Below are 18,395 nucleotides of genomic sequence, written 5' to 3'. Positions count from 1 at the left end.
GTAGTGCAATACGGATGGTTGAGGTTTACACCCACTGGAAAAGACTCTGGTTTGATGATGATGATAATGTGATGAAGGACGATAACTTGAATATATCTATCCTGATCGAATGGAAAGTGATTCAAGGGAGATTTTTGAAAGTCAATGACAACATGAAACTCCACATCAAAGAGAAACTGAGGAAGATTGTCTATAAAAAATACCACATATTTGAAACCACCCTCGCAATCGGTAAAAACAAATGGTGCTCCTAAGAAGGTCAAACCAACTCTGAGTGTCAATACAACAATGCGGTCTCCTTCATATTTTGAACATGTTGACAAAAACTTTCCAGATTCTCCAACTTCAAAATCTCAAAAAAGTTGTTGTTAAAGATGCTCACATTAGTAAACTATCTCCTTCAGCACTTTTACAAAAAATGATACACATTTAAAAATTGTTGATTTTATGCACAAATACATTGAACGAATTATAGATGTTAAGGGTGACGATAATTGCGGTTATCAAATTATTTCAACTTTCCTCGATAAAGGAGAAGAGAATCATACACTTGTCCCCAACAACTTATCAAAGAGTTGAAGGCGCATAAAGAATCATACACAACACTATACAGAAAAAAAATATTTCGATGAAATTCATGCATCTCTTATTCCTCGTGTTAAGGGTCCGGCACCGGAGGAAAAATAGATGCACTTTCCTGAAATGAGTTATCTTATAGAAAGTACATATAATAAGGTGTCTTATAAGATACAGCTTCTCGAAAATATTTTTTACACTTTCATGTTCTCTACCTCAAAATCAAATCAGACGCGTTATGTGTATTGGATGACTTTTAAAATCACTACATTTTTTTCAAGTTTATTTGAAATCAGGATGTCATATAACACGAACATCATCGGACTGGATAATGCATTCTATAAAGGAAGTTGAAACTTGGCCAAAAAAAATTTTAGATAGGATGGAAGAATTTACCAAGCTGAGCGAGATTAAAAGAGAATCAAATAAGCAAAAGTCAAAAGGAGAACCAAACATATATATAGATTTAGGTGGTGACACACGTGTTGATTCATTTTAGTTTTTATCTAATAATGTATTTATATGGTCATACATGTTTTGCATGTATTGTTGGATTGATATTAATGATGTAAACTGTCTAAACTTTAATACTCCCTTCGTTCCTTTTTAAGTGTCATTTTAGATAAAACTCTTCAACCAAGATAGTGAATTGTTAGAGTTATTTTTCCTATTATACCCTCATTTATTTTCTCTTTCCAAATAAATTCAATCATACAATCTCTCTCCTTTTCCAATAACTAATTTAGAAAATAATTAATTTTATGAAAAATGTGAAGTGGAGTTATTGAGAAAGTAAGTGTATAATTAACAAATTATAACGTTAAATTATAAAAAATGACACTTAAATAAAAACAAAAAAATATTCTAAAACGACACTTAATAGGGAACGGAGGGAGTAAATTTTAATGTATATTTCAGTTTGCTAAATTTTTTATATTTGTGTGTTTCATAACAGCTTATGTTTCTATAATAGCTTCTGTGTGAGTGGTTATACGTGAATCCGAAAATACATTTCTGAATGCACCCCATTTTTTTCAAAAAATGTTAAAGGTTTATTCGAGAGTATGTGTTAGTATACACCTTGATTTTACTAAAAAAAAACAGGGTGTATCTGAAATTACATCTCCGAAATATCTTTAGAGACAAGATTGAGCTTCTAAGGTCTATATTGGTCTAAAACTTATGTAAATATGGGTGTCCCTCATCTTGTTAGCACAAACACACACTAATGTCTCAATATGAATATCTTATTTTTGTCTACTTCAACGGCGAAAACCACCCTCTTAAATTTAGGTTCTTAGAGATTACTCATATTGTCGATCTAAAATCCATACTAGAGAATATGTACTCAGACAATCGAAGAGTTGTGAAGATATATTATCATCCTCCCTCGATTAACAAAGAAAAAATACATTTAAATAAATTTGAACTAAAGACGAATGAAGATTTAACTTATATGTAGAGTACATATCATCGTTACGAACCAAAAGGTTCGATCAAGGTGAATGTGAAGGTTACAAAATAGACCGAAGATATTCTAAAAATGTTAAAACATCATAAATCATCACTTGATGCTGAAATGTAATGTTAAATTTATATTAATGTTAGGTTTTTAATATATGTCATAACAATAATTGATGTTAATTTATGTTGATTTTTTTGCATCTATTTCGGTTTTTGTTTCTAGTTAGCACATGTAGTATTTTGGAAATACACTTCTATATTTTCCTAAAGTTTTGGTGCGTGGGAAATGTAATTCCATATTTCAAAAACATTTTGAATTTTTCACAAAAATGCGAGAGCACCACTAAAGATGGAAAAAGTAATGCCCAAATTTTTCTTATGAATAAGGTCAGATCAGATGGAATATAAACATACAAATGGCTAATAGATTCCTAAATCCAGATTAGAAATAGGTCTTCAAGTTCCAAGTATAAGTTATGGACAATGGTCAATCGTTTAGCGAAATTAAAAGAGCATTATACTTACCTATTTCCTTTTTAAAAAAGAAACATGGGTAAATAAATACAAAACATCTCGTTATAAAAAAATAGGTCAGTGATATCTACTCTAATCCTTTCTTCTGTAATAAGCATTGAAATGTGAATAAATTATGCTTTTGCCAAGATGCAAATTCACTCCTGTCTAAAGTTGGGAGTGTTGCAATTTCCAGCCATGATTTGTGCAAGTATTCCTAATAAAATCACACCGCGGTCAGACAAAAATTCTTCAATCCATGGCATGGTGGAAATTGATCAACTGCCAAGGAGGAACCTCACTCCAACTTTACTCGCTTAGAATTGGCTTCTCTCAACCATTCAATGCACTCTTCTGCATTTCCAGATGGATAGGCAAGTTGCCAAGCCATTGTTTTATCCAGCTGCAAGTGAAAATTAAACAGAATATGAAAACCTTAAAATTTGAAGGCAGTTTTGAACACAACTGAGAGAGATAAAGCAGTACGCAAAATGACTTACCCACTCCTTAACTTGCGGTCCTCCTTTAAGTTGTAGAACATTCATAATATCTTTGCCGTTGATCAATGGCTTTACGTCCCATACTTTCTCAAGGCCTGTTTATCCACCAAAACATGTTAATTAAAAATTTATTTAGAGGCCAAACAACAGACTTGAAATCATCAGCAAACAGTAAAACACATCAATAATTGTACTCCATGATAAACAATTACTTTTTTTTTTTTTTGCAAAACATCCCAAACCAAAGGAATGAGAAGGAAAAACAGAATCATAAGCTAAACACATTGACTAAGTTAAGATTCGACATAAAACAACGTTGTTGACATGAATAAGGCCAACAACTATTAGATGAAGATTTGAGAAACTGCTACAGACAAATAACTACTATAAAAGCCTCACCTAATTTGGTTATAGAATTTTCCACGGCATTAAATAGATCTCTTCGCTTTTCCAACTGCGAGTGCTCATCCTCAGAGTCACTAATGTCAATGGGATGTAATAAAATGGATATCAACAGTGCAACTCGCCAAAAATCTTTAAGATCTCTCAAGAGAAACCCTAAATCAATAAAATATAAAATATCAGTGGTATCAAAAACAATCATAATGCACACGAGCTAAGCAAATTCTACTGGAAACAGATACAGAAGAGCAGGTATCATATCAGAGTCGTCAGAAAAATGTGTGCAGCTTGTGGCTACTTTCCACAAGAATTAGAAAGCCTACAAATTAATTGAAACGACAGCATAAAGAATCATGATAAACTACATGTCTATAGCACAATATGTCAATATGAAAATAGTATAACTGGAAAGAAAGGTCAACAATAGTTTAACTACGAGAAAAGGCAAAATGCTGATATAATAGCAAGAACACTTCACCTGTTATTACCCGGGCTCTTGAAGAGGCAGGGACATCAATCAAGTCTCTCATCCAATCAAGATCAGCAGCTTGAATATCCTCACCAGATGCAAGATAAGGAATCAACGACAAGAATTTATATGATGATCGGTGCAAGTCAAGCACCTGGATTTTTACAATAAACAGCATAAAATATCAACCAAAGTAATGACAAAATTATCAACATTCTGCATGTTATAATTTATCTGTTCAGATTATATTGAGGCTCAAAGGAAACTAACCGTTTCTGCATCCTTAGCTTTTCGCTTGAGGGATTCACGAATGATACGATTGACAACAGGAATCTAAAATTCAGAATAACATATTAGGTAGTTGAACCAGCGAGTCTTTAGACATAATAACCACAATATTACACAGGGCACGCTCTCTATGCCTAGGGTGCAATTGAGCCAAGAGTCCAAGACAACAATATAACTGAATGGGAAAAAGAGGTGTCAGTGAAGCAAAAATTTTCTATTTGATTACATTAGCTTTCTTCTTTCAGTTTAAAATTCAAAAACTAAATAGAAATTGACTGAAAACTTTGCATCATATCTAATCAATCTAAAATGTTCCCTATATGTAGGTAGAATGGGGAATGATGGGGTTTTTGTGGGTAATTTGAAATGACAAATTTTTCTTTGCCTTTACCATTCAGTATAATAAAGAAAAACCGCTTTCAAAAAAGTACTCTCTATATAATATCCCAAGTAAACCATTAATAAAGTATAATACTACTTAATACATATTTCTAGGATCTCGTTCACTAAATCACATGCATTAAGAAAGTTGGTAGTAATACTAAATTTGTTGACAATTAGTATTGTGTTAGAACTTGTATCTATATTTAATAGAACGCGCTGAATTTACAATAATATTATTGATGAAATACTCTTGAAACAATGTTCGAAAGCTAGAAAAGTTACCAACAATGACAGGGATTCTAGAGCATGTCTCCTCCCTAACCAATCAGATCTTAATAATTATACACGTGATTTCTACACTGCTATTTATAATTACACATCTCCGGTCTTAAGCTCACTTGTATTAATGATTTTTTTTCTAGAATAGATCCTCGCGATAGGAGGCTTACTTCTAACATATTGTTTACCAAGATTACAATTCATAAGAGAGAATTAATTAATCCTCCTAATTCACGAGTGTTTTTTAATGGGGTTCAATAAAAATGGACAAAAAAATTCTCAAAATTGTTCTATATTTAGGGACGGAAGTAGTAAATGATAAAATAAACAAAAAATATAGTTGTTTTTGTTATGAATTTGATAATTACGAAATAAAGTAAGACATATTATAGAGTTGGCTTGCAAGATTTCTACGACATAATATAATATATGGTGTTCAACCTTCGATCCATAGTTTAATTATCGTATGATATAAAACTTTAACTCAATGTAAGTAAGCTTTGAGTTGAACCAAGTTGTCACGACTAATATTCTCAAATAACTATATTCAATTTTCATCCCTAGTAATGTCACATGATAGTCTAACGATGTGGATTCAAGTTTCTATGCATCTAACATGAAAAAAAATTCCTTGCTACCAACCTCAAGAAACTCAAGTTGAAAATCTAAACATATAAAACATTGTGCTAGATGTTCCACTTCCAAGCTCAAAGATCAAACTTAATGCACATGCACATTAATATTGTAAAAAAATAAATAGTAATACATAGAAAAAAGTGGTGTGTACCTTCTTAGCCTTCTTTTCACTATAAGTGGTTTTTCTGAGTGGTAGAAATAAAGCAGTGTAAAGTGTGAGCCTTCTTTGTTCAGCCTATATGCATAAAAATTGTGTATCAGCCAGCAAATAATAGTCAAACACTATAGTGGCACAATTAATGTAGAAAATAAATATTTAGTAAAAAGGAAACCTTCATTACTTACTGTAAAGGTTGAGTCTCCAAGTAAATGGATAAGGTTTGATGCATTATCCATGTAAGAAATGCAAAGCCTGGATAAAGTGAGAGAATTACTTGGTTAGCATGACCCACAAATTATGTGTATCTCTATACAAGAGAAAAGTCAAACACAAAATGAAGTACAAAACAAGATAAGGAAAGGAAAAAACAGAGAATTGATGCTCTGTACAATATCAGATTGATAAGAGGTATTCATGGCACAGATATAAACCCAATGCCAAGACCCGCTTTATACGAATGATTAAGGCAACTATATACTATAAGCGTGACTCTTACTGTGTTTAGAAGATGTGAAGGCGATTATTCATTAATAATGAGATTCACAGTCATTATGCACCTTTCAACATATTAGAAACAAAACACTTATAAAGTTACCCACAACATATACCTTTCACATCCATCTGAAATGACAGGTTCATACTCAGCAGGAAGAGTAAAGACAGTCCAGAATAGTGTCAGCTCACAAATATAAGTCATTGCTTTGACAGGATGATTTCCAGATATCATTAGATCAACCTACATACAAAGACATAAGCATAAGAACTTAAATGGCTAAATTTTAAGTACAACCAGTGTGAGCAAATTTGTCATAAATCACGCCTAAGTCTGAATGAAGTTATCCATAGGGAAGAAAGGGAAGAATTATAATGCACCTCAGTCCCAATGCGCTCTCTGCTAATTTTAGCAGCTAGAGCATTTTTCACGTCATCACATGCTGCAGCTTCTTTCAGATCTTCATCTAGAGCAAAATCAAATCTAGCACCTAAAAGTAATAAATTGCATCTCGTCAATATAGCAGGAAAATAAGTTCAAACTTCGCGTAAAGCATAAGACAAAAGGTTCATAGCGTATACAAAAATACAGAAGTCGTGAAAAAGTAAACTACCAAATCGAATGGCTCGAAGAACTCGTAATGGATCATCAAGAAAGGTGGCTTTTGGAGGTAAAGGGGTTACTATCTTTCCAGACTTAAGGTCCGAAATTCCTGCAGAGAACCAAAGAAGTTATTAGATGAACAAACAAGTAGCTCTTAAAATACTTGTTTAGGTAATAACATCCACTCTGACCTCTTTTAGTGAAATCTTCAACTACGTCAGTGTTGATATTATAGAATAAGCTGTCACACAAATAAATCGTTTTAAGAAACTATCATCTAAAATATGAAAAAACAATGTGAATATTAAAGCACACTAAGTCAACAAGTACAATAAAAAAGGCACTGTCCATTTTGGCAAGGTGAACTGCTGCCTGATTAGACAACACTAAGGTGTCCTATAAATCATTCTTAATGGTTTGACCTATAGTTTTCTAAGTCTCCCTAATAATTAAACTAATCTCCATAGACCATCAGTTCTACTTGGGGCTTCAACAAGCATTCTCTTCTCGTGCCTCAATCACGTAAGATGAGATCCTGCCATCTTTTCCATAATAGGTGCTACCCCAACTTTTTCTCCCAAACCAGCATATTTCTTATTTGTATCGCTTCATGAACATAAACACTTATAGTGTTAAGCACAGTCATGGTTAACTTCACCTAGTTTAGCACTTCTTTCTCTATTTTATGTAACAACACTTTAAATTAAAGTACAGAAGGATACCTGTTAATTGTTAAATCCCTCCTATATGCATCCTCTTCAGCTGTGCCAAACGTTTGCTGTTAGACATGAAGTAAACTTAATTCTGTAGAATTGACTAGCATATAGGAAAGTCAAGCCAAATGGTAGCGAGAATACGTGTTCATCTTTGAATAATTAAACTTCTTCGTTCTTAAGCGTGTAATTAAATTTTGTAAAGAAGAACATGTAATTAAATATAAGAAAGAATACAGGTTATATTTGAAGAAAACCATTAATTATCTTATATGACCAAAATGAATCAAAAAAACAAGCTACCTAATAAAAGGAGATAGGGTAAATATATACCTTAGAAGGAATGCGGCTATTCTCAGCATATTCTTCACTCCTTAGGTTGACAAAATCAATCCACATATCAAACAATCGCATCCTGGCTGTTTCCAAATGTTTGGACTGGTCAGGGTTGCTGCAAAAATGCATAATTAGACAAAGTTCAACAAAAAGAATGTAAAAAATGCAGTCAAACATAAAATATATGAATATGATTTCCAGTTGCAAAGTTTTTGTGATAAGAATTATAAGAATTATCAACAACAACAACCAAGTCTTATCCCACTAAGTGGGGTCGGCTACATAGATCAACTTTTGCCATAATATTCTATCCAGGACCATGTTTCTATCCAAATTGTTAATCTTAAGATCTTTCTCGATAACTTCTCTTATAGTTTTTCTAGGTCTTCCTCTACTTCTAGTCGTTTGATTTCTCTCCATTTGATCTACTCTCCTTACACAGAATCTACAGGTCTTCTCTCTACACGCCCACACCATCTAAGTCTATTTTCCACCATCTTTTCTACTATAGGTGTTACCCCAACAGTCTCTAATATTGTCAATTATAAGAATTATCACCATAACATAACAAAAATATCATGGATTTATCAAAAGAATAACTTTATTTCATCCGTGCTCTACATTGATAAGACTTATAACATTACTGTAAAACAAACTTCAAAAACCCAAGAACAGTGAGTATACGTGTGCTAGTTCATTAACCGCAGGCTGTTGTTACAAATTGGATATACTCATTTCTAACTTACAATCCAGTCAAACTCAACAATTCTCATCAAATTCAAAATTTGAAGATTAAGTTCAACTTATAGATTTTAATGTTATACTCCCTTCCTTATTTATTTGTAATGGATATCAGAACATGAAGTATCTACCTTCTATAGTATTTTGCTAGGACAAGTAAAATAGGCCAAATTGACAAATTACAACATGAGAAAGAGTAAACAACAATACCTCTCAATAACACAAACACCCTGCGCGTCTTCCCCAATGGTCAGCAAGTACTCCCTAACCTTATCCACAAACTCAGTACCCATCATATCATCAAGCGCAATATCAATGTCATAGCAATCTTTTCCCAAAAGCTGCAGCACATAATCAAAACGAAAAATGAAGCAGTGAACAATAATTTAGGGCTAGTAATGATTCGAAGAATTGGAGTGTATGTGCAAACCTTGTCGCGAACCCAGCCGCCGGCGACTCGGAGTTGAGTTTGGAGTTGGAAATGGGTGAGAGTGGCGAGAAGTCGGTTAAAGATGTTCTTCTCGACGGTGGTGAGGTCGATTGTGTCGCGAACTTGGTGAGTCGACATTGGTGCGCATGTAGAGTTGTGAAACGACGGCGTAATGGTTGTCAGTAGGGTTTTGGCGGGACGGCGAAAGTGAAGTGGAAGAGTAACAGTTGGTGTGAATGGGAAGGAACTTGGGGTGAGTCTGGGAATTGCGAGAAGGGAAGTTTTTAGAATGAGTCTCATGGGTTTTGTTTTTATTTATTGCGTTGCATTTGCGTGACCGTTGTTGAATGAGAGTATTGAAGTTGGGTCGTGGTTTGTGGAAATGGAGAGTACCATGATATGGGTCGGGTTTCCAACTTCAAATAGACATCAACGGAGTTTTTTTTTTATATTAATTTTAAAACAAGGAATTCTTAGAACAAATAAGAGTAAATAGGTGTCAATTTACAAATGTATATTATGTATAGAGGGTTTCTTATTCTACCCCATTATTTTCCAACGCCCCATGCCAAATTCTAAAGATATCCTTAAAAATTAAAAATATATTTTCAGTTTGCATCATGATAGACATGAATGTTAGAAGAGTTGGGAATTAATCGAAAATATAACTACGATTTAGAATCGTAAATATATTTTCGGTTGGTGGAATAACTAAAAGGTGCGATGTTTCTTCCCCTCTCATTACAGTTTCAAAACAAAATCAACTAAAATTCTCTCAAAGTCATTTTCACCAAATCAACCACATTTGCAACCGAAGTTGTTAGAAATCATCAAGCATCAGTCTCTCAAGCATTCAACCACAGTCAATCAAGGAAAACCAACCACAATCAATCAAGTAAGTTGTTTTTGAAATTTTTAAAGTTTATGTAAAATCCACTCAAATGTGTGTTTTAGATTGGCAATGTCATTTTCATGATCAATGACTTTTTTGTGAGCATATTTGGGGGGCAAGGAAACCATTAACGTTCTTTTGTAATCGCAGCAGGAACCAAAAATGCATTTCCGATTTTATCAAGAACAAAACCGCAAGTGCATTTCCGATTTTTGTCTGTATCTGTTTTCAATTTTGTTTTGAACACCACTTCTTAAGTTAACATTTTTTTCATACTTCTACAGGAGCAATGATTGACCGAGCATCTCGAATGAGGCACGGCAGGGTTGCACAACATGCTTCTGTGCAAAGAGAAAGGAGTCAGGCAACCCAACCTCCTCTTGTCTTTAGACAGGTCGTACCGGATGCACCTCCTACAGCTTTCAGCATCTGGTGTTCCTGCTTCTACTCCTATTACCTCGTCCTCCCGTAGTAGGTGGGATTCTCCCGTTCATCTGTCTCCTCCCGCAGACGCACTTCTTCACTGAGTGCATTTGAGGCGGAAAAGACGTCTAGTTCTCAGGCGACACTAGATGCCCAGCCACAACCTCCATCACAGCCTCAGTCCCAAACGACACCGGAGGCGACTCCTCAATCACCCAGGCACCTGTTCATATATCGACCACCGTGTGTGTTGAATGCAGTATAGGGCAAGCAACTAAAAAGATTTGGAAATATTGATCTAGGAATTATCGTCCTCAGAGATGGAGAGATGTCATTCGACAGTTTCTATGATTTCAAACTTTGGATTGAATGAGCAAAAAGTAAACAAAGATATAGACAGTAAAAGAATAAACACATTCTTAGAAGAGAAATAACTTATCAGGAATGTAAATATATTCACACTTCAGAAACATACACTTACCAACCCGTTATACTCAACCTACGATACTCATCTATGTCATCACGTATCTCTCACATAAGCGTCCATCTATGGAGCACAAACGAGATCATCTCACAACTAAGGTTATCTCTAACGCGAAGTCGCGAGAACATCTGTATTCTCGCGTCGGCGATCTCTCGCGCGCCGCTCAAACACGAAAGCATTAAGTACAGATACAAACAGTGAATGCTAGCTCTAAATCTATCTCTAGAGTTCAGAACCAACAGATTATCATCCTAGATAAGGATTCAAGAAGTTTATCTCTAAAGCACCCCAAATCCCCAGCATAGAGCAAAAATCCAGGATAATATCAACACAGATATGTAAAGCAAGTTAAATATAACATTATAATCGGTAAATATACATAAGATTCAAGTAAATATACAAACAAAACCCAACCAAAGAGAAATACACAAAGAAGATGAGAAATGAACTGAAAATCTCCCGGTTTGTCAGCTCCGTTCGACGCTCAATCCACCCCCAATCATCCAAATGCAACCTCCGAAGTTGTTTTCTAAGCTAATTTATCCAAAGAATGAAGGTTTGATGATTTGGGAACAATTACCCCAAAACATAACCTAAAAATTGTGTTTTTGGCCCCTTTTAACGAGTTGCTGTCTCAGCAGGTCCGCTTAGCGGCGGGATCCCGCTTAGCGGCTGACAGCAAAAGTGAATTTTTGTTTTCGCCGTAACTTGAGAACCGTAACTCCGAATTGCGCCCGGTTCGAAGCGTTGGAAAGCTTATTCAATGCTCTATCCAATAATGAATGAATAGAAACCAAAATGATGATTTTGGTCATCCTTATTTTGAGCCTATGGAAGTCCGCTTGACGGTGGCTAAGCAGGCTTGCACCAAAACTGCGAAATCGAAGTCGTGCCTTTGACACTTTATTCCTCAAGGCTCCAATAAGAATGAATACCTATAAAAACAAAGGAAAAACTATTAAACGATATATAAAACATATGAAAACTAAATAATGTGAATATATACACAAAAGTGGGGATTTTATTACAAAAACGGAATGAATAGAATCGATAAGTGCCACAATTATATACTCAAAATAACAACATTTTGGCACTTATCAGTGTGACGATACTATTTAACGATTTTGCATTGTTTACGAGTTGGTTAACCTGCGGGATTCGCAAGACGAGTGCTTATATGTCAAGAGCGGGTGATTCGTCAATTCGGGTTCACCTAGACCATTTCCTAGGATCCTATTGCATCTGATCCTTTGACGGTTACATGATATGGTTCTTCTGGCTGTCCCATCCAAACATGGTACTATATGCTCCTGGGAACCCACTGAGGCCAATTCATCAGGAGATTCTAGAGGAGGAGCAGGCTAGGGCAGATCATGCCACTGATGAGTAGCCTAGGTGGCGTCGTATCATGGAGATTGCGTCAAATGGTATTGGTAGAGGTATGTTTCCTGATGGATCTAATCTTAGAGGTGTTCTGGATGCCATCATGGAGGAGGCTCAGGAGGCTTTGTTTTAAAGTAGGCAGTTGAGGGACACCTCGAGGGTGATTGGGCAACTCATCATTCGTCATACCTAGTAGTATTTGATGAGGTATTTGTATTTGTATTCTAATTTTTTATTATTGTATTTGGATTACATTTTTGGGTTATCCCTTTTTGGGATGTGTACTACTCTTTATCTCTCTCTCTCTCTCTCTCTCTCTCTCTCTCTCTCTCTATATATATATATATATATATATATATATATATATATATATAAATATATATATATACATATATACACACACATATATATCTGTGTGTGTGTGCGCGCGCGCGTTTTTGTTCCAATTGTCTTGGTTGTATGAATTGTACATGCTTTTGTATTTAATGCGAAACAACGAGAAAAACAGTTATATTTCTCCGCCTAAAATTTTTCTGCTAATGGCAACATTAAAACTGGAAATATATTGTCGGTTTACAACCACAAATATACTTCTATTTTACAATCATTTTTAACCAAAAAGGTGCGCACATAAATATACTTCCGTTTTCAGAGGGGCATTTTAGGAATTACATAGGGTCTTTCTTTTGGGTATGGGGTGGAATAAGAAATTCCCTATGTTTATAAGAGGGAAATGCTCTATCCATCTTACATAACCGTATCACACCCTTGAAAATTTGAAATTATCTTTTAAGTGTTGACAAATGCATCTTTGGGTGCATTCAAAATCACATCAATCTTCTCTTTTTATAAGTTTTATTTCAATTTTAAAAAATATAGTTCGAAGATGCATCTCCATATACTGTTTGGGTGTATCCAGAGATGCATCTTTGAATTACCCCCATCATTCATTTTTTGGAATTTTGTTATTCACGCAATTGATTTCAATAACATCTTAGTGACATTTTTGGAAATGCATCTCCGAAAGTGCTCAGTGAGAAAGTTGATAAAACACCACCTTGCATGAGCTTCTTCTTCATGCTAAAAGAAGAAACCATTGAAAACCCCTTGAAAAAAAGCTCATTCTTGTTGGGACAATTAGGGTTTTCAAGAAAGATGAGAAAAGAAGAGGAGAGAAAAGAGAGAAAAACTATAAAGTGAATTTATGAAAAACGGGATCCCTATTAAGTGAGTTATTATTTACATTAATATAGGCAACTAAAGGTCAGCCCGAGAACTATACAAATTGACCCAAGACCAAAACTTACAAAGCTACAAGTTACACTTTGACATAACAATTGTATGTTGTATTTGACTATGTCAAATACAGCAGACTCCTACTACTTTGTCTAGTTACATCAATATAGTCGAATACCATCTTTTGGCATAACATTGAATTACAACTTTTAACACACCTCTTAATTCACGTTCTTGAGAATTTTCATTGTGATGCTTCTCATCAACTCGTCGAAGCTGACTTTCTTCAAAGGTTTAGTGAGTGTATCAACTAGTTGTCATTATGTCTTGCAATGCTCAAATTCAAGCTTTCCTTTCTTTACTTGATCCCTAAGAAAATGAAACATCTTTTCTATGTATTTACTTCGACCATAACACATATGATGATTGCCCAGGTCGATAGTTGACTTGTTATCGACAAACAACTTCATTTTCCCAGGTTCCTTGATCTTTAACTCTTCTAGCAACGTCTTTATCCATGTTGCTTGACATGATGCATATGATGCAACTACGTACTCAGCTTCACATGATGACAAAGCCACAATGCTTTGCTTCCTTGAGCTCCAAGAGATTGGAGCGCCTTCGATCATGAATATTAGCTCGCAATACTCTTCTTCTCGTCTTGGTTTCCACTAAAAAATGAATTAGTGTAGCCATATACCTCTGCATTTATGTTGGTTTCCTATTGTCTTGACATCAACACACCATGATCATTAGTCCCTTTGATGTATCTCAACACTCTTTTCACTATTATGAGATGACATTCTTTGGATTTCTCCATGGCAGGTATCTGACCTAGTATTGCAAAAGTACCATAAGGATCCAATGATTTGTTTTTATAGTGTCGCACTTATGAACTCATCATATGTCTCCTTCCTCAACTCTGCTCCAGTTTCTAATGGCGTGGCAGCTGCATTGTTGTTGCTCATCTTGAACTTTTTCAAGATATCTTAGGCATACTTCTTCTGGTGCAAGAACACTCTTTCACCTGTGTCTTTGAACTTTATCCCTGAGATATATGATAAGTTCCCTAAGTCAAACATTTTAAACTCTTGCATCGACTTCGACTTAACTTTCCTTATCCCAACTTCATCTGCACTTATAATCAGCAAATCATCGATATACATGCATAAAATGATTTGACTGACCCTATCAGCATTATTGGCATATACTTCAATATGTTTAGAGACATACTTTGTAAAACATGCTCCAATCATAAAGTTATCTATTATCTTGTTCAAATCTCTTGGGGCCTGCTTCAAGCCATAGAGAGTATTCCTCAATTAGTACACCTTTGACTCGTGCCCTTTGATTTTGATCCAAGTGGTTGACTGACATAGGCTTCTTTTCCAAAGGTCCATTCAGAAATGTTGGTTTTATATTTGAATGATGTACACTCTTTGTATGTTGTTGTCAAAAAAACAATCATGATTGTCTCTAACCTTGCAACAGGTGCATAGACTTCATCGAAATCAATACCAATATTTTGTAGAAAGACTCTCGCCACTAGTGTGTTCTTATATCTGGCAATCTCACCATTTGGCATTCGTTTAAGCTCGTAGACCCACTTGCTAGCTCTTTCGACAAGCTCCCAAGTCTTATTCTTCTCGATTTCCCCGAGTTTTTCTTTCACGGCTTTACACCATCTCAAATCATTCATGTCTTGATCCAAATTAATTGGTTTTGCTTTAGAAATCACCATCATTACTTATATTAAGTCACCATTTGCATCGACTGCTTGATTTGGAAATATCTCATATCCAGCTAGCTATGTCGACTCAGTTCTCATTCTAAATGACCCTATGACATTCTAATTGGAAATCTCTTAATTTTGCTGATTTTCTTCTTCAAATAGAATTGTGACTGCATCATATTCATGTTGAACTGACTCCTTAGTCAAGTTCCACCAATTGCTCCCGTTTACCAAAATATATCGATAGATCACTAATTTATCACCATCAGGCGAATACAATTTGTATGCACCATTAGAATGATAACCTATTAGCACCATGGTCGGACTTTGATCATTTAGATTCTTCCGGAATTACTCAGGTACATGCCTGAAGCATATTGATCCAAATCTTCTAAGATGCCTATCATTCGGCTTCGACCCTGTCCAAGCCTCATCAGGTGTCATGTCAACCAGCTTCTTCATTGGACATCTATTTAGTATGTAAGCTGCTGTCTAAACTGCCTATCCCTAAAATCTCTTTGACATTTCTTTAGCTTTCAACATACTTATGGTCATGTTCAGTATACTTCGATATTTCCTCTCATATATACTATTATGCTGAGGAGTATAGACTATAATGACCTCATGCTCTATACCTTTCTCATTATAGAACTTAGCAAATTCTTTATAGAAGTATTCACCACCACCATCAATTCTTAGTTTCTTTAACTTGCATCCACTTTATTTCTCGACATGCAATTTAAGCTTCTTGAACCGTGTGAATAACTCACTTTTCTTTTCAATAATATAAATCTACATATATCTGGTGAATTCATCTATGAAAGTTAGAAAGTAACAATTACCTAAATTCGACCTAACTTCTAAAAGTCCATATATGTCAGAATGAACAAGCTATAGCTTTTCTTTCGGCTTTATAGGTAAGTCATGCTTAAATGATTTTCTAGCTTGTTTTGCTTTACGACATTCCTCACGCACCTGAGTTGGTTACTTTACCTGAGGTAAACCATACACCATCTTCTATAGTCGAAGCAAAACATTAATGATCAACCTGTTGATCTCTACTTTGAAGGTCTTGTTGTATGTTAATGTTGCTTTCAGAGTCAACCTTCCCCTACCATCAAGCACCTTTATTTGATCATTTTCTAGCTTCATGTTGTATCATTTTGCAAGTAATTGATCCACGCTTATCAAATTACTTGTCATCAAAGGTACATGTAATACATCAGTGATGCTCTCTTTTCGACCATCCTCTCAAACTACAAATATGTCTCTTTTTCCACCTGATGTGATGTGTCTACCACCTTCTTAACTGATTCATCTAACTTGGTGAACCAGATTTTATTACTAGTCATATAGTTGTTGCATCCTAAATCCAGGTACCACATGTGGATTTCCATAGTGTTCGATTGAGTGTTGGTCATAAGTAGCACATCATTAGAGTCATCATTTCCAGCATGTGCAAATTGCGCTTCATCGATATCTTTCGCTCGTGCTTCCTTATTTCTTCGACAGTCTTGGGCATAATGGCCAAATTCCTGACAATTGTAACATTGCACCTCTTTCATGTCAACTTTCTTCCCAAAATACTGGTTACCCATGCCTTTCTTGGATGATTCAGGATGATTCTTTGAATTTTTACTTAACTTCTCATCACTAGCAAGATTATTTCCCTGCTTCGCCTTCTCTTTTCCAGATTTCTTGGTGAATCTTGCTTGTGGTGCCTGTTCAGACACCTTCTCCCTTTTTCAGTTCCTCTGCTTCAGCGTCATTCCACGAGCCTCTATGAAAGCTTGAAGTTCTTCCTACTTCATCTCATCTAGGTTCTTGGACTCTTCAATGAACTCGAAGGTGTAACTTAATTTGCAATTAGATATCTCAAAACTTTCTGAATCTTCTGCAAATCGTTGATTGATTCACCACACACCTTCATCTTGTTCATCAATAACACCACGTGTGAACGATATTCCGAGACTAATTCATCTACCTTCATATGAGTCATCTCAAATTTCTTTCTCAACGTCTGCAACTTCATCCTTTTTAGTTTTTCATCTTCGTCGTATAAGCTTTTTAACTTGTCCCACACATTTTTATCCATTTCTTCTTCAATAATTTTCTCGAACACGTTATGATCCACACAATGGTGAATCAAGAACAAAGCTTTTCCATTTTTCTTCCCTTTATCCTTGTGCGCAACCTTCTTCTTATCATCCGCATTCGCTTCCAATGCTGATACCCCATCGTTCACGATTTCAGACTCATCTTGAAATCTGAAGACGACATTCATCTCCATAACTCACTATTCATAGTTCTAACCTTTGAAAATTGTTAGGTTCGCTTAAAATTGTGTTGATGTTGTTGTTTTGTTTCCCTTTATAGATTCTCTATGAATCGCAACCCGAGCTCCTTGATACAATTTGTTGGGACAATTAGGATTTTCAAGAAAGATGAGAGTAGAAGAAGAAGAAGAAGAGAGAAAAACTATAAACTGAATTTGTGAAAAATGAAATCCTTATTGAGTGAGTTGTTATTTACATAATACTATGCCCTTTATATGGGCAACTAAAGCCCAAACTCAACTATACAAATTGACCAAAGCCTAAAACATACAAAGTGTAAAATACAATGCTACAAGTTACACTTCGACATAACAACTATATGTTGTATTCCAACTGACTCCCACTACTTTGACTGGCTACATCAATACAATTGAATAATATCTTTCGACAAAACATTGAATTATAACTTCTAACAATTCTCAATCATCTTTTCACACCAAAACATCATTATTGTATTTCATCACTTCAAAGGGAGCAAAATAAGCTGGAATTGCATGTATAAATCATTCTTTTCATCCTTTATTCTTTGCATTAATCCAAGTTTGAAGCTGAAAAATGAACGTTGAGTCCGAAGATGCACCTCCGGAGGAAGTTTGGTGTGATCTGGATGTGCATCTTCGAAGTGTCCTGATAATTTGAATTTTACACTATTTTCTGTTATTTGAGGTGATAATTATGGTGCACCCAAATGAGTTTCCTAAAGCTATTGTGAGTGTGGATGTTAAATCATTCGAAGTGAAGCATGATGAAAAACATGATAATGCGAATGATGATGTTCAATTGGGTGAAGCGAATGATAATGTTAAACTGGATGTTAGACTGACCATTGTAGATGTAGATGTTCGTGCATAATTTACAAATAAAGAAGTATATTTTGTTACAATGGGTCCGTAGTATGGTCGGAAAATTGGAGTTTGGCGTT

At 35.1% G+C, this 18,395-nt stretch overlaps 2 protein-coding genes across 2 annotated transcripts; both read right to left on the bottom strand.

Annotated features, from left to right (window-relative positions):
• Positions 1 to 2,238: 2,238 nt before the first annotated feature.
• Positions 2,239 to 9,367, bottom strand: LOC131643686 (tRNA nucleotidyltransferase cca2). The gene is made up of 15 exons (XM_058913978.1): positions 8,988 to 9,367; positions 8,768 to 8,898; positions 7,814 to 7,931; positions 7,490 to 7,545; positions 6,959 to 7,008; positions 6,778 to 6,876; positions 6,545 to 6,654; positions 6,280 to 6,407; positions 5,857 to 5,923; positions 5,663 to 5,746; positions 4,195 to 4,257; positions 3,934 to 4,078; positions 3,453 to 3,611; positions 3,054 to 3,148; positions 2,239 to 2,956 (listed from the first exon to the last, which is right to left on the bottom strand). Exons 1-15 carry the CDS (start codon positions 9,285 to 9,287, stop codon positions 2,852 to 2,854), a joined length of 1,710 nt encoding a protein of 569 aa, XP_058769961.1. The 5' UTR covers positions 9,288 to 9,367; the 3' UTR covers positions 2,239 to 2,851.
• A 7,026-nt stretch (positions 9,368 to 16,393) lies between these two features.
• LOC131650109 (uncharacterized) lies at positions 16,394 to 17,427 on the bottom strand. The gene is made up of 2 exons (XM_058919844.1): positions 17,062 to 17,427; positions 16,394 to 16,858 (listed from the first exon to the last, which is right to left on the bottom strand). The coding sequence occupies exons 1-2, from the start codon at positions 17,425 to 17,427 to the stop codon at positions 16,394 to 16,396; spliced, it is 831 nt and encodes a 276-aa protein (XP_058775827.1).
• Positions 17,428 to 18,395: the final 968 nt, after the last annotated feature.

Source organism: Vicia villosa, linkage group LG1 (genome assembly GCF_029867415.1).
Source record: "Vicia villosa cultivar HV-30 ecotype Madison, WI linkage group LG1, Vvil1.0, whole genome shotgun sequence".
NCBI classification, from domain to species: domain Eukaryota; kingdom Viridiplantae; phylum Streptophyta; class Magnoliopsida; order Fabales; family Fabaceae; genus Vicia; species Vicia villosa.
Note: the sequence above shows the minus strand (reverse complement) of the source record. Positions and strands in the feature narration are given on the sequence as shown.